Below are 17,594 nucleotides of genomic sequence, written 5' to 3'. Positions count from 1 at the left end.
TTACTTTACACCCTCTCTTAGCAGTTGATTCCTAGTGCAACTGTGAGGTATTCCTCCTGTTACACCTTTCAAACCTTTGACTGTCAAGTACGTTTTATTGCATAATGATCTCATAGGTCTCAGAGCTTGGACTTCGGCCTGAACTCTATGTTCTGTTCTATTCTATGCTGTAATTCTTTTGTCTTCTTACATTATATCAATTTAGGCTACATTGAGGTGAAAGCAGTTGTAAAGTTTGCCAAACAGGTAAATTGAATATGGAACTGAAATCGGTGCAATACATTCAGTACGTAAAAGGAATATGTCATAATATATAAGAATAGTGTACGAAATACATAAAAAGCCTTTGGTGAGAATATGGGTTTAATGTTAGTTTTCCTACATTTTAGGGAGATATTCTTGTCTTTGCTAAAGTTGAGGACTCCAGTAACTTCGAAAAAATTGTGTAGATTTTGAAGCCCTTCAAAGCTGAAAGATCATTGCATAAGGCCACTGTACTTGTATACTTTTTAAAAGAATTGAATTTTTTCACATTTATGTGTAACGTTTTCAGGGTCTTAAACTTATCTGTCCTTGGACATTTTTCATGATGATCACAAGCACAAAAGGGCACATTTTCTCAGGACAGAATCCGTATGGATGCTAGATGACAGGTATGGGAAATTTACACACGCACACACACATACGCACGCGTATGGATGCTCGCGTTATGCATTTCTGTATCTTTAATGGAAAATGAAGAGAGAACTTTCCAATCCGTCTTTACTCAGCCTTTTACGACCTTGTCTGACAGTTTGAGGTCCCAGCCACACCCACCTGCTATCCAGCAGTCGGGGATTTAAAAAATAAATTAAAAACCTAGGATTACCTCCTTTCTAACCAAGAATGGATAAGGTTTTATTAGTATATTAACCAAAAGGTAGCCTACCCATTTCATAGTGTATTTCTCTTAAATAAACATAAATGTGTTTGCTCCACATGGGATTAATGATGGATCAATTTCTGGTGGGGAGATCTTGAAGTAGCGAGAATCATTGCGGTGGATTTCGCCTTTGTAAGCTTTTATTAGAAGCGTCATATAAGACAAATTAGATTCTCGGGCATTCCATTGAGGTGTTAGAGATGTGTATTTCTGGTGATAGAAGTTCACTTTCGACGTGGTTCGGAAGTCACGCAAAGCCGTTGGCCCCATTGCTGAATAACCACTGGTTCCATGCAATGTAAAAACACCATACAAACAAACAAACATATCAGACATTTTTTAGGACAATATATGCTCATTTGTGTTTCAATCTGATTTTTATTTGTCCATATACTGCAAAAGAAAGGTAATCTTACAATGTAGGGATCCAAATTTATTACTCCTGGGTGTGTGTTTGTTTAAATTTTCATTCCTATTTTCAATTTCTTCTTTCAACAGATTCGCAAACAGAAATATTTTTGTTGAAGAAAAAATTAGCAGTTTAACTACTTACAGAAGCAGAGGTTGAAAAAAAAGCAAAGGTAAATAAAGCTCTGCATGGCAGGCGAATAGGTGTAGTGTGCCTGCAACTGTGATTGTAGAGTGAGTGCTTAGGAAACAGGAACCAGGTAGAAACCTGACATGGGCTTTTGCCTTTCAGCAGTCACTTTTTGATAAATCTGAAAAAAATTTGCAGTTTATCTCTTTACAGAAGCAGAGGTTTACGATTTTCTCTAAATTCTATGGTCTGAATCTCTTAAGACATGTTTTTTTTTTTTACATACATTGCCTTTGTTATTTTATTTTCTTTTTTACAATCTGCTCATTTTTTCATTGTCACCTGTGTCTTACTCAGGATGGACTGAACTTGATTAGTGTTAAAGGCTGAAATCCTCAGAAACTCAGAAAAAAAACTACACTTCATAATCATTCACACCACCAGTGCTTCTGAGTGGCAGCAAAGGTAAATAGTATTTTTAATTTTTTATATAGTATTTCATTTTGTGTCAACTGTTCAAATATATTAATTTTTTTAAAGTTTATTTGTATATATTCATCACTTTGTATTTATTTAGTACTAGCCCCTAGGGGGTTAATTACAGTCGACCGAGAAAATATAACAATAAATTCTTAAATAACAACCAAAATACTATAGAAAAAGTCAACTTCCAAGGAAATAGCAAATGCAGAGCAATTACTTAAGACTACCAAAAACAGAATCACAAAAGGTATTTTTAAAATAACAACTCCGCATGAACTGTAAGGAACAGTTTCTGCGGATGCGAGAGTATTTGGGAGCCACTTATGTTCAAGAAGGGATTGGGTAAGGAAATATGTTATGAAAGGAATCAACCTAACCTAACCTACAGCTATTCCATTGAGGAGTGAGAGATGTGTATTTCTTGTGATAGAAGTTCACATAAAACAGCAGGAATGCTGTTCTTAATAAAAGTAGTAAACCCTCTGGGGTTATTCTCTAGGCATGCAGGTAATTCAAATCTTCGATATCCTGGCAACTGAAAGCCAGCACCATTTACCCCTACCTCCTGCAAAGCAACTACATTATTGCAAGACAAAACTTATGCATGAATGTCAGTTGCCCGTTTACTTCGACTATTTATATTCCACGATACACATTTAAGTCTAGACACATCCATTACTACTTATATTTATTTGCTCCCTAAAATCTTTTACTTTCGCAATTACGTTATTTCGAAATTATCATTTGGCTCTTCCATGTACTTCAAAACTGGTTCTAACAATAAGGCCACATTATGACCCTGGGATCTGTATGAATCCACTTTCCCTGCTTGACAATCATCTATTGTAATATGTTCCCTCTCACTAACCACATCAGCAGCTTGGACCTCAACCTCACTGTAACCCAAGCGGCGAATATATTTAGCAGGAGTACTTTTCACACCCAGGCCATTCTCAGCAAATATACCTTTCACTTTGCATATTTAAGATTAACTTCCTAAGTTCATTTACTTCTAATCGAAGATCGTTTACTGCATCATTATGTTCTTTACTCCTGTGTTCCCATACATTAACCACTGGAGCTGCTGCTGGGCTATTTGAATCGAAACAATTCTGAGGTATCTTCGGTGGTGAATTGATTACTGTGGTTACTGCAACTAATGGTTTTCGCTTACATAACCACGAATTTGTGTTATGCCCTTCTCCACAATGACAGCACTTTGGAATAATTTTAACATTATCCTTCATTTTCTGCAGACAGTCTTTTGAATCATGGGGCTTGCTGCAGAATCTACACCTGAAATCATTTTGGCACTTGTATGCCAAATGTCCCCATTTACTACATTTATAGCACATAATAGGAGGCTCATTCAATACAGATACCCTTCTATAACCAATGTAAGAAACAAAAATCTTATCTGGAACTTCACCTCTAATTAACGCTATCGCCTGAGGTTTAGCACACACCTCACCCCCTTGCTTAACCTCTCTACGCTTGGCCCACACAATTCGCTCGTGCTGTAATATAAGTTCAAGATCCAGACACAATGGAATACCAAAAATAATAATTTTGGTTAACTTTCCTTCCTCCTTCGGTTTTTCCAAAACAATCCCATCAAACACAGTAGTTGTTAAATACTTCAATGCCTTTTCGTCTTTAACAGTAATAAATTCTCTATATTTTCCGTCCTTGAATAAAACTTCAAACTCAGGGTGACTTCTATATAGTTTAAATGTCCACTGCAGTTTGTTATGGTAATTAATCTCAAATGAACGTGGAAAATACAATCGCTTCCTTTCAGTGACTTGATAGTTAAAGCTCCCCTGATCTTCGTTATCATCAAAAGAGGAGACGGTATTTTTTTTTTGTAATACAAGGTCTCCCACTCACCCTTTTCCTCTTATTAGCCAAGCCAATAGCATTTCGTTCCTCACAAATAATTGCTGTACCTCCTTGTGCTTCGACTCCTTGCGAGCTTTCCTTGTTTTTTCCTCTCTTTTTTTTTTTTTTTTTTTTTTTTTTTTTCTTCCGAAAAAGGCTCAGTCATATGACCAGACTCACTACTCGTCAATGCTAAATCCTCACACACAACTCCATCGTCCACAATTATCTGATCATCCGAAAACATACCAGTAGGTTCATCGGCATGCAGCCGGTAGGGACAGTCAAGACTCAAGAGAGTGTTGGAACTTGGAACCAAGGGAGTAGCAGTGAGACACGTCCGACCAGTCCGGACGCTCGAGTCTGTGTGTCACCTAAGGCTCTTCGGTACTTAGGACAGAACGAGGCACCGGCATTTTAATTGGGAAGTGCTAGTTTCCGAACTATCAAATGGTCTATCGTGGGAGGTTCACCCTTTTTTATTTTGAAAATAATTATATAAATACCAATGAAAATGAGTCTATCAGACGTTTCATGGAATATATTGCGTTCGTGATATTTTGAAGCTTGCACTGTCATAATTTCAAGCTTGCTATGTCAGTAATTCGAGTTTGGATGGCTGTATGAACGTTTATTAGACAATCTATAATGTTTAAGGAATTTTCAGCTTTATGTTGGTAGGCAGAGAGTAGAATACTGCCTACCAAATATACCAGTTTTTTTTGTTTGTTTTTTTGTTTGAGTGATGTCACACGATGATACTACTTATACCACTACTTATATAATAATAATAATAATAATGAAATGGGCAAGAGAAGAAAATAAGGAAATATGGAGATGCTACATCAGAAGCAACCCGACGGAGAGAGGATATAGAAGAAGGTTGGTCAACATCTGGAATGAGAGGTAACACCCCCCAAACAAAACAGAGGCTGGCAGACCAAGTAAGAAACATAAGGAAAAAGAACTGGCTCTCCCCAACAGAAAGAGAAGAACTGGAAAGGGAAATGTCACACAACAATGAATTACACGAAGACGACCTGAGACGATGCCACAGAAGACGACAGGGATGATGAGGTATCAAACAACGACACACGAAGAAACACAGACGAAGTACCAGAGAGGACGGAATGGGTAGAAAAGATTAGACAATGGATGGAACCAGATACAGAGAGAACAAAGATCCCCTCCATGAAAGCCTACAACACCAAGAAATTAAGGGAGAAAACAAGTGATGTCAATGAAATTAATGGGCATAATACACACCACCAGTATCACAGAAACAAATAACTTGGCATATGCAGGAGCAAGATTAGTAGCAGAACTGATGGGGATACGAACACCAACACCACCAGCACAACCAACCAACAGAAACCAAAACAGCAACCTCCTTGGAAAAGGTGCCTGGAAAAGTAAATCATGGTGATGAGATCTGATTTGAGTAAACTGAAAGAGATGGCAGAAAAAAGGCTAAGAAGCAAGAAAACAAGGGAGGAACTCAACGAGAAATACAAAGTACAAGAGAGGGGACTAAACAACACAATAGAAGATGTAAAACAGAGGCTTAAGGCCAAAGCACATAAGATCCAACGGTACATGAACAGGAATAAGGGCTATTTGGAACCAACCAGAAAAGACTATACAGCCAACTAAGAGGGGAAGACAACCACCCAGAAATTCCTGAAGCCGAACCAAGTAAGAGACTCTGGGAAAACATATGGAGCAATCCGGTATCACACAACAAACATGCAACATGGCTCCAGGAAGTCAAGGAAGAAGAAACAGGGAGAATAAAACAAAGATTCACAGAGATCACGACAGACACAGTCAGACACCAACTAAAGAAAAAAAAAATGCCAAAACTGGAAAGCGCCAGTCCCGATGAAGTCCATGGATACTGGCTCAAAAACTTCAAGGCCCTACACCCACGAATAGCAGAACAACTCCAGCATTGTATCTCAAATCACCATGCACCCAAATGGATGACCACAGGAAGAACATCCTTAGTACAAAAAGACAAGAGTAAGGGAAATATAGCCAGTAACTACAGGCCTATCACCTGCCTACCAATAATGTGGAAGTTACTAACAGGTATCATCCTAGAGGATACAAACACCATCCCCCACCAACAGAAAGGCTGCAGAAGGAAGTGTAGGGGCACAAAAGACCAGCTCCTGATAGACAAAATGGTAATGAAGAACAGTAGGAGAAGGAAAACCAACCTAAGCATGGCATGGATAGACTATAAGAAAGCCTTCGACATGATACCACACACATGGCTAATAGAATGCCTGAAAATATATGGGGCAGAGGAAAACACCATCAGCTTCCTCAAAAATACAATGCGCAACTGGAATACAATACTTACAAGCTCTGGAATAAGACTAGCAGAGGTTAATCTCAGGAGAGGGATCTTCCAAGGCGACTCACTGTCCCCACTACTCTTCGTAGTAGCCATGATTCCCATGACAAAAGTACTACAGAAGATGGATGCCGGGTACCAACTCAAGAAAAGAGGTAACAGAATCAACCATCTGATGTTCATGGACGACATCAAGCTGTATGGTAAGAGCATCAAGGAAATAGATACCCTAATCCAGACTGTAAGGATTGTATCTGGGGACATCAGGATGGAGTTTGGAATAGAAAAATGCGCCTTAGTCAACATCCATGAGGGCAAAGTAACAAGAACTGAAGTGATAAAGCTACCTGATGGGGGCAACATCAAACACATAGATGAGACTCAACACAAATACCTGTGAATAATGGAAGGAGGGGATATAAAACACCAAGAGATGAAGGACACGATCAGGAAAGAATATATGCAGAGACTCAAGGCGATACCCAAGTCAAAACTCAACGCCGCAAATATGATAAAAGCCATAAACACATGGGCAGTGCCAGTAATCAGATACAGCGCAGGAGTAGTGGAATGGACGAAGGCAGAACTCCGCAGCATAGATCAGAAAACCAGGAAACATATGACAATACACAAAGCACTACACCCAAGAGCAAATACGGACAGACTATACATAACACGAAAGGAAGGAGGGAGAGGACTACTAAGCATAGAGGACTGTGTCCAACATCGGAAGAAACAGAGCACTGGGGCAATATCTGAAAACCAGTGAAGACGAGTGGCTAAAGAGTGCATGGGAAGAAGGACTAATAAAAGTAGACGAAGACCCAGAAATATACAGAGACAGGAGAATGACAAAGAGAACAGAGGACTGGCACAACAAACCAATGCACGGACAATACATGAGACAGACTAAAGAACTAGCCAGCGATGACACGTGGCAATGGCTACAGAGGGGAGAGCTAAAGAAGGAAACTGAAGGAATGATAACAGCTGCACAAGATCAGGCCCTAAGAACCAGATATGTTCAAAGAACGATAGACGGAAATAACATCTCTCCCATATGTAGGAAGTGTAATACGAAAAATGAAACCATAAACCACATAGCAAGCGAATGTCCGGCACTTGCACAGAACCAGTACAAAAAGAGGCATGATTCAGTGGCAAAAGCCCTCCACTGGAGCCTGTGCAAGAAACATCAGCTACCTTGCAGTAATAAGTGGTACGAGCACCAACCTGAAGGAGTGATAGAAAACGATCAGGCAAAGATCCTCTGGGACTATGGTATCAGAACAGATAGGGTGATACGTGCAAATAGACCAGACATGACGTTGATTGACAAAATCAAGAAGAAAGTATCACTCATTGATGTCGCAATACCATGGGACACCAGAGTTGAAGAGGAAGAGAGGGAAAAAATGGATAAGTATCAAGATCTGAAAATAGAAATAAGAAGGATATGTGATATGCCAGTGGAAATCGTACCCATAATCATAGGAGCACTAGGCACGATCCCAAGATCCCTGAAAAGGAATCTAGAAAAACTAGAGGCTGAAGTAGCTCCAGGACTCATGCAGAAGAGTGTGATCCAAGAAACGGCGCACATAGTAAGAAAAGTGATGGACTCCTAAGGAGGCAGGATGCAACCCGGAACCCCACACTATAAATACCACCCAGTCGAACTGGAGGACTGTGATAGAGCAAAAAAAAAAAAATAATAATAATAATGAAAAGGTCACGATGTAGAATGATACGTCTGGGAGATGTAGAGAGCTTAGTCCTCTCCCACTTCAGAGTTGCAAGATTCTGTTGACCTCTTTTGTCTAAGATTACATCTTCAATGGGTTTGTGATGCTGCTCCTTTTTCAAGATCATTTCAGACGAAAAAGAAAGCAATTAGTATACTGAGGTTTATTAGGCAATATTAATTTCATTAGAGCAAAAGTGTTGATAACATAATTTTTCATATAAAGGAATTGGTCAGGTTGCAAAAACTGATCGCGGATCTGAAGCCCAGAATTGCTTCAGATGTTCTGACAGCTTATTTTTGTGACGACTTTAACTCGTCCTGACATTGTGAATTTTGCTTATATGCTACTTCCGAATATACCAGAATAAGGCACATGTATTCCGTCCTCCACTGACACCAGAATGAGTGTCATAGCTTGAATAATACCTTCGCAGACGGCGTACAAAGTCGAATTAAATTCGCCGTCGAAGAATGCTGTGGCGCCTACAGAATGAAATAAATCACCAAATGGAAACCAATAGGTAGCACAGAAGTGGATGCTGCTGCCCATACATCCATACATCCATAATACATAATATAAACAAAATCTTTCCATTTCGTGCAAATCATGAATGAGCATGGAGGATATATCCCAACGCCAGAGTTTATAGCTCAGTCATGCCAACGTTCCTTACGTACATCTCACGTCCTTGTGGGAAGATATAAAAGTAGGATATGATAGAAGGATAAAAAAAGAAGGATATGAAGGTAGAATGCAAGAGGATATAAAAGTGGGATATAAAATGAGAATAAAATAGGATATAATGGTAGAATATAAAAATAGGATATAAATGGAAGATATAAAAGTAGGATATAAAATAAGGATGAAAAGATGATATAAAGGTAGGATATAAAAAGGAGGATAAAAAGAGGATATAAAACGACGATATAAAAGACAAGCAAGAAGGTAGAATACAAAGGTAGGACATAAAAAGGAGGACATATGGGAAGTATGTAAAAGGAAGGACATAAAAGCTGGATATAAAAGGCTATAAAGAGGCTGTTCACCATAAAAGCTTCATCGCGACGTCTCTTTTGCTGTCGGGAATTTGAACCAAATTAAAAAAATATATTGTTAGTGAATTTCTCTTTATTCATTCCATGAAACTGCATTCATTCATATAAATAATAAATTATAAGTACAATGAAAATAGTCCAATGTCTCGTTTGTTATTGCAATGGTGGTGAAGGAATTTGAAACTGCATTAATGAACAATGCAAGTACAATGAACAGAGGCGATTTTTAATGATTAAGAACAAATCACAGACGCACTATTTCGCATGTAAAATCAATCAAATATAATGAATCGTACCTTCATTTCTCAGTGATTGAAAAGCATTATAGGCCCAGATAATTACACATTTAAGCTATTGTACATTATTCATTTATAAACACACACAAACAGTCGTGCCTGGGCGTTTGTGTAACCTCATATTGAAGCATTTGTAGTTCGGCCCAAATATCTTCCGTCTGTCTTGAACAGTCGTCTGTAACGTCTGAGAGAGAGAGAGAGAGAGAGAGAGTAAAGAAAAGAATTAAAAACGTCTTTCATACGAATATGCAAGTCAGCGATAAAGATACATTAAATGATGAACCGTAAGTAATTTAGAGAGAGAGAGAGAGAGAGAGACTACTGACAGTTTACGAAAGAGCTAAGGTTGTTTTAATGCAATTTTATCTTTGCACATTGTCCATCTCGCTAAGTTTGGACATCTTAATTATAATACTTATTGTATATGTTATAATATATGAAAGAAACCAATTGATAAGAAAGTATGCCACGATTTTCTAAGTAAGAATGATAATACACCAGATCAAGATGACTGATATGGCGGTTACCTGGCGTCACAGAAGGCATCTGGCTTGACGCTCCTCCTCCTATACGAAGTGCTGAATGAGAACTGAGGACGAGAGAGAGAGAGAGAGAGATATTGTTGTATCGTTCATAACAATGAGAATCATCTTATATTATACAGTTATTTCTTCACTCGACAAATCTAATATAAGAAAGCATTATGAGATATGTTTAGTAAATATGTAATGTCTGTAGATAATGTTGAAACTCTTAGATGATATGAAGGTATTGCAAGAGAACACCATGATATGACCGCAGGAAACAGGATATACGTACAAGTAACAAGTCGATGATAGGAGGGTTATAACGTGCGCGGAGAAGACTATATAAATTGAATGCCGTAGAAATAATAATAATAATAATAATAATAATAATAACAATAACGAGGGGACCTAGGTTCAAGCTTCCAAAGGACGGTGCGTTACATCCCTGGGATCGGGACCTAACCCGCGACCCTCTCTTATATTACCTTCGTTTTTGAAGGTATGAGTGTGTGTACTCTTGCAAACGTTTGGGGTTTTGGGCCTCGTTCGGACCCACTATTTGTTTAACCAAACCGAAGAGGTTTGCTGAAACTTTCTAGAACATTTTTATTTCCACGAAGACAAAATATAAAAGGAAATGACATTTTGTTAGAGCAGATAATCCACTGAAGAGAAAGAATTGCACTCATTATTATTATTATTATTATTATTATTATTATTTTGTCGATTTTTCTTATCAGTTTTGTTACGCGTATATAGTTTTCGTAAATTGAAAGCTACACATGCCATGGGATACACAAAGAAATGGTATGTAGTACAAGCGCATGGAATTAATTACAGCAAGCAGCAACGCTTCCCCGTAATTATGAACACGATCTCATAATAAGAAAGTTTTTGTTGGGTCAGAAGTGAATTAGGTATGTTTTGATGCTGTTATTTGAGGTGAAAGGAGCCTTATGCCGGCGCGCAGTCTTGCTCAAGAAGCGGCCTGTCATTGAAATGTTATTATCATTCAGAATAAATAACCCAATTCATATGGAACAAGAACCCCACCACAGGGGCTACTGACCTGAAATTCTTAAAGCCCCCAAACAATGTTATGGTGTTCATTTGGAAGAAGAAAGGAGATGAAAGGAAATACAGAGGGAAGCGATCTCACTTATTAAAAAAGAAAGCATAAAGATGGCCTTGATATATAGCAATGAATTAAAATCACTGTGTGCTGTTACTGGAGATGAAGGCAGTTTTATTCCAGCACGGTGTATCACTCTTGGAGCAAATTCAGAGTGACGCTTCAACCCGTAGAGGAGAAAATAATGGTTGGACTTGAGAGACTGAATTTCCTGGAGGAGAAATGATACAAATCTCTACGGGAATCACCCTTCACGTTTCACTTAATAGGTCAATAGGTAGTTCGCTCTCTCTCTCTCTCGTCTCTCTCTCTCTCTCTCTCTCTCTCTCTCTCTCTCTATCTATATATATATATATATAATATATATAATATATATATATATATATATATATATAATATTTATATATTTATATATATAAATATGTGTGTATATATATATTATATATATATAGCTCTCTCTCTTTTATCTCTCTCTCTCTCTACTCTCTCTCTCTCTCTCTCTTTATATATATATATATCATATATAATATATATATATAATATTTATATATATATATATATAAATATGGATATATATATGTATATGTATCTATACCATATCATACATACATACATACTATATATAGATACTAGATATATATATATATATTATATATTATGTAGTATGAGTATATCGAATAATATATTATATATGTATAATTATAAATATAATATTCATTTATATTGTATATTATTTGTAATATATAATAGTATTATATTGATATAATATATCTATATATATAATTATATATTATATATATATATATATAATTAATATATATATACACACATATATATGTATATATATGGTATGTATATAGATATATATATATATATATATATATATATATATATATATATATGTATATATATATATATATATATATATATATATATATATATATCTCTATATATATACATATATAAACATATATATATATGTATATATATATATATATATATATATATATATATATATTTATATATATACCACATATATATACATATATATATATATATATATATATATATATATATTATATAGTATATATATATATATATATATATATATATATATAATTATTGGCCTTTATCGATCTTGAGTAATCTCACCCCTGGGGCATCCTCGCCAGTGGAGCGTCATTGGTATGGGGTTTTATATTAGCCAGGGATGGGCCCTTCCCCATCCTCAGCTTCACCAACTAGCCAAGGGAGATGAAATGGAATGTTCCCCCTGCCACATTGGGATCAAACATTTTACACATACTACATGAGGCATTAACTTACGGGTTTTTACACCGCGCCAGAGGTTGCCACAGTAGTATGTGAAAGTATTCAATCCATTATGCAATGCATGAACCATATTTTGCATATATACAACGGCATTAACTTACGGGTTTTTACGCCGCGCCAGAGGTTGCCATGTAGTATATGCAAAAGATGGAACTTGTAGTGCATAACCCAATTCACATATGGAGTAGAAGGCATTAACTTACGGGTTTTTACGCCGCGCCAGAGGTTGCTTCCCACTCAGATATGTAATTTGGTTCGATACCTATTCCAGAGGGTATCATGCAGCAGGAGAGGGGGCGTCCTGTGCCCCTCCAAACAGCTGTTGACTCTCATCCTGAGAGCTGGTCCTCCTTCCTCCGAACAGCTGTTGGCTCTCATCCTGAGAGCTCATCCTCCAGCCAAGAAAGATGGATTCTTCCCCCCTGCCACATTGGGATCAAATATTTTGCACATACTACATGAGGCATTAACTTACGGGTTTTTATGCCGCGCCAGAGGTTGCCACAGTAGTATATGAAAGTATTCAATCCATTATGCAATGCATGACCCATATTTTGCATATATACAATGGCATTAACTTACGGGTTTTTACGCCGCGCCAGAGGTTGCCACTGCACTATATTCAAAAGATGGGACTTGCAGTGCATAACCCAATTCACATATGGAGTAAACGGCATTAACTTACGGGTTTTTACGCCGCGCCAGAGGTTGCCGGCCACCTCAGATATGTGACTTGGTTCGATACCCATTCCAGAGGGTATCATGCGGCAGGAGAGGTGGGGTTCTGTGCCCCTCTGAACAGCTGTTGGCTCTCTATCTTGAGAGCTAATCCTCCTACCTCCAAAAAGCTGTTGGCTCTCTTCTTGAGAGCTTGTCCTCCTTCCTTTGTCAGGGAGACGAGAGAATCGCCGAGGATGCCTGATGAAAAGGACGATCACAAGACTTTTCTTCACAGCTACAAAGAAACAGCCCTAGCGAAGGATTCTGACTGGTCACCAGTTGATGAAGCTGTGTCATGTTCCAGAGGCATTGCGATCTTCTTGGCCCAGTCGATGGGGTTGATTGCAGGATGGGTGTGTGGGAGGTGGGGGGACCTCCCGTTGCTGGTTGCTGCTGGGGGGAGCAGCAGTGAACACCCATCCTGCAGTCAAGCCATCGAATGGGCCGAGAAGATCGCAGCTCCTCTGGAACACGATGCAACATCACCAACTGATGATAAGTGAAAGTCCTCCATTTTGGTTTATCAGGGGCTGTTTCTCCTGTCCATTGTCCTTCCAGGTTTCTTCCTCTTTACTTTCATAGTCTCTTGAAGATCTTGAAACACTTTGGCTCTCAATGTGAGAGCTGGTCCTCCCTCCAAACAGCTGTAGGCTCTCATCCTGAGAGTTGGTCCTCTTTCCTTCGAACAGCTGTTAGCTCTCATCCTGAGAGCTTGTCCTCCTTCCTCCGTCAGACTTGTCTTCATGGCTGCAAAGAAACACTCCAAGTGAAGGATTCTGACTGGTCACCAGTTGATGAAGTTTCGTCATGCTCCAGAGGCATTGCCATCTTCTTGGCCCAGTCGATGGGGTTGATTGCAGGATGGGTGTGTGGGAGGTGGGGGGACCTCCCGTTGCTGGTTGCTGCTGGGGGGAGCAGCAGTGAACACCCATCCTGCAGTCAAGCCATCGAACGGGCCGAGAAGATCACAGCTCCTCTGGAACGCGATACATCACCAACTGATGACAAGTGGAAGTCCTACAACTTTTATTAGTCAGGAGTTTTTGTTACCAGTCTGTTTAATAGTCTCTCTAATTCCACCAATCTTCCCTCAAGGTTTCCAACCTTAGTATCCTGTTGGTTTTTCCATTCTTTTATGCACTGATTTTTGGCCTCTCGAGGGCATTTTGTTTTCTCCTTGGTGATGTTATCACTTTTCCTCTGGAGCAACTCCTTTTCTTCCTTCAGGAGGAAACTTTTATCCGGATAAAAATTTGTTACCAGTCTGTTTAATAGTCTCTCTAATTCCACCAATCTTCCCTCAAGGTTTCCAACCTTAGTATCCTGTTGGTTTTTCCATTGTTTTTTGCACTGATTTTTGGGCTCTCGAGGGAATTTTGTTTTCTCCTTGGTGATGTTATCACTTTTCCTCTGGAGCAGCTCCTTTTCTTCCTTCAGGAGGAAACTTTTATCCGGATCAATTTTTGTTACCAGTCTGTTTAATTGTCTCTCTAATCCCACCAATCTTCCCTCAAGGTTTCCAACTTTAGTATCACGTCGTATTTTCCATTCATTTTTGCACTGATTTTTGGGCTCTCGAGGGAATTTTGTTTGCTTCTTGGTGATGTTATCATTTTTCCTCTGGAGCAACTCCTTTCCTTTCTCCAGGAGGAAACTTCTATCTGCATCAATTTGTTTCTTTTCTGATATCAATTTGGCACCTGCTGCTTCCAGATTTTTCCTGATTTTTTCTGTTCTCGAATTGAATTCTCGCACATCTTTTTCGTGCTTCTCTCGTTCCAGTATGAGGTTTTCTCTTTCTTTTTCGATTGCAGCCTTTTCTCTCTGGAAGGCCTGTCCATCCAAACGGAATGCCTCCTTCTCTATCTGGAAGGCTTCCCATTCCAATCTCAATGCCTCTTGTTCCTTCATGAGATCCTCACGTTTTCTATCAATTTCTTCTCTCATTGTAAAGTAATCCAATTCGAAGGCCTGCTTTCCCTCCTCGAACTCCTTTCGTTGAATTTCGAGGTCTTTCTTTTCCTTGTTGAAGTGTTCTCTTTCAACTAGAAGGGCGCGTCTCTCATTACTTAATTGCTCTCTTGCTGTGTTTGTCTCTATCGCTCCGTCCCACTTATTCAACTTTTCAATTAGTTCTCCCTTTACCCTTTCAAGTTGCTCTACGAGGAGTGGTTTGGGAGTCACGGGAGTCTCTCGGGATGATTCTCCAGGCTCATAATGGAACTCGTCTAGTATGTCGCCAGAATCATAATGGAACTCGTTCGGTCTGTCTTCAAATTCATGATAGGACGAGTCCTCTATGTCGGAGTCATGATGGGACGAAGTTTCAATAAGGCTCTCCGTTTCTTGTGTGAAACTTTCTGGTTCATCAGTTCCATATTCCTGGCACCAGCATTTTTGTACCTTTTCTACCAGGAACTCCATGTCTTCCACCTTTGCTCTTTGGAGGAGCCACTGGTGCTTCTGCAAGTGTACTGTCAGGAATAAAAAGGAGTCTCCGGAATTGCCTTCAACGGCTTTTAATTGTCTCGATAATTCCTCTATCAAATAATTCCTCTCTGTCAAAAGGTTCTTCCAATCCTTCCTCCTGTAGCACGCCTTCTTCTTCTTTGGCAGTACAGCTTGACAGGAGCATTTCTTCGTATTTCGCATCACCGATTTAACGTTAACTTCTGTCACATCTTCCAGGTCCCAGATGTGACCTTCCAGGTGATCTATCGCATCAACATTCGGTGGATCCATCCTCTCCACCTGGATCATCAGTTCGTAAATCAAGTCGTCCCTCTTTTCTTTCAGCTTTCTCAATTTTCTGTTGAACTTTTTCGTTTTGTAGTTTCCCTCAGAATTGCACCTCTTGCACTTCTTTATCTCAGCGATGACCGCTCCCAGTCCGCCTTTTCCAGCCAGCTGGAGGTCTATTATGTGACCATCCAAGTGAAGCATCATGGGGACGTTTCTTTCGACGGGATCAATGTCTTCTATTTGAATTGTCAACGCATCCAATAACCGTTTCTTTTCCGCCAGCCATTTTTTAAGTTTCCTCTTGCCGATACGCGGCTTTGGTTTCTCGTCCTTACTAACCGTCGTTCGTCGCGACTCCTGACAATAATGGCACTTCTTCACATTTTTAATCACCTTTTCCAGCCTGTCTTTGGTGGCCGTTTCAAGTTCATAAATATGTTTTTCTAGGTGGTTCATTAACAACACATTTTCAGAGACGTGAGACGACAAGTCAACCATCTGGTCCATCAGCGCGAAGACCAGTTCGTTTCTTTCTTTCAGTATCTCGCGCCATGTCTTTGGCCTAACAGATGGTTTGGCGGACTTCCCTTTATCGCGTTTTGGTGGGTTTTCTTTAAGAGTTGGTTTTTCAGCACGACGTTCATCGCGTTTCTCTGTCATTAGGGTAGCAGACTGTCTTCTGGGGTTTCGTGGCGTTGGTTGATGCTCTTGGTTGGACTTCCGCATCCTCTTTACGAGATCAACCAACTGGGTTCTTGTCTTCCTATTCCCCGAACGTCTCCGAGGTCTTTCCTTCGTCTTTGTAGTAAATCCATATCTCCCCCGATCTTCCACAGACCTGGGGGCAATTAACAAGGAAGCCTCGTTTCCGAGGCGGTCACAAAACATAACTGTTCCTGAGAGGAACATCCACAGGGCAATGCACATAATAAAATTCATTTTTGCTTCGTTATGCAGCAGCAGTAAACTGTCACTTGCCCTGGTTTTGGAAAATGCCGCGGAGTCTCCGAACTCTCTTCACTCCCGGATTCTTTGAGGCTGAAAGAATCCGGGAAGAGAGTTGTGGAAGAAGACCGCGGCATATTCCAGAACAAGGCCACAAACACAAATGATGCGTGTGCTTGTGTTTATACATACATACATACATACATACATACATACATACATACATACATAAGAGAGATTTAGATCATCCTATTAACTGGAGTCAAGCAAGAGCCTTAATCCCATGTAATGACACAGTTGAAAGGAATATCGTTGAATCTTGTTTCAATCAAATAATGGAAATGTATTAAATTGAAGTCTTGGTTCATTTAAACTCGATGCCTTCATAATGAAAAAAGATGTAGATAAATATAAGCAACAAAATTTATGCATTCAGTTTTATACATATTTTGGACTATATGGATACGATGTAGTTTCTGTTAGGGTTAAATCTATGTTTATATTTCTGACCGTGTGATATCCGATAATCCTGAATCATCTCTTTGATTTTTACCCTTTTGACAATTAACAATCTGGTATTTTTTATCTTTTCGTTTATCTGATAGCTGTCTTTACAACTGTATTTCATTCGTTCCTTGGATTTCTGATTATCATTTTCCTGTGGTATTCGCTTATCTAATGAAGTCACGTGCATCTACAGTGATTTTTTAAACATACATACATACATACACACACATATATATACATATATACTATATATACTATATATATGTATATATATATATATATATATATATATATATATATATATATAGATATAGATATGCGTTATATATATTGTGTGTGTATGTACCATATACATATATACAGACACACAACATTTATATATACGCATATCTATCTATCTATCT

The 17,594-nt window shown here is 38.8% G+C and overlaps 1 protein-coding gene across 1 annotated transcript; it reads right to left on the bottom strand.

Moving 5' to 3' along the window:
- Window positions 1-14,025: 14,025 nt before the first annotated feature.
- LOC135212238 (desmoplakin-like) lies at window positions 14,026-16,677 on the bottom strand. The gene has a single exon (XM_064245681.1). The coding sequence runs from the start codon at window positions 16,675-16,677 to the stop codon at window positions 14,026-14,028; it is 2,652 nt and encodes an 883-aa protein (XP_064101751.1).
- Between the last annotated feature and the right edge of the window lie 917 nt (window positions 16,678-17,594).

This window comes from Macrobrachium nipponense, chromosome 40 (genome assembly GCF_015104395.2).
Source record: "Macrobrachium nipponense isolate FS-2020 chromosome 40, ASM1510439v2, whole genome shotgun sequence".
Taxonomy (NCBI): domain Eukaryota; kingdom Metazoa; phylum Arthropoda; class Malacostraca; order Decapoda; family Palaemonidae; genus Macrobrachium; species Macrobrachium nipponense.
This window is presented reverse-complemented; position numbering and strand designations above follow the sequence as displayed.

What these genes read in the sequence shown, in the direction of transcription:
- LOC135212238 (XM_064245681.1), bottom strand. Translation starts at nt 16,677, where the DNA reads ATGAATTTTATTATGTGCATTGCCCTGTGGATGTTCCTCTCAGGAACA.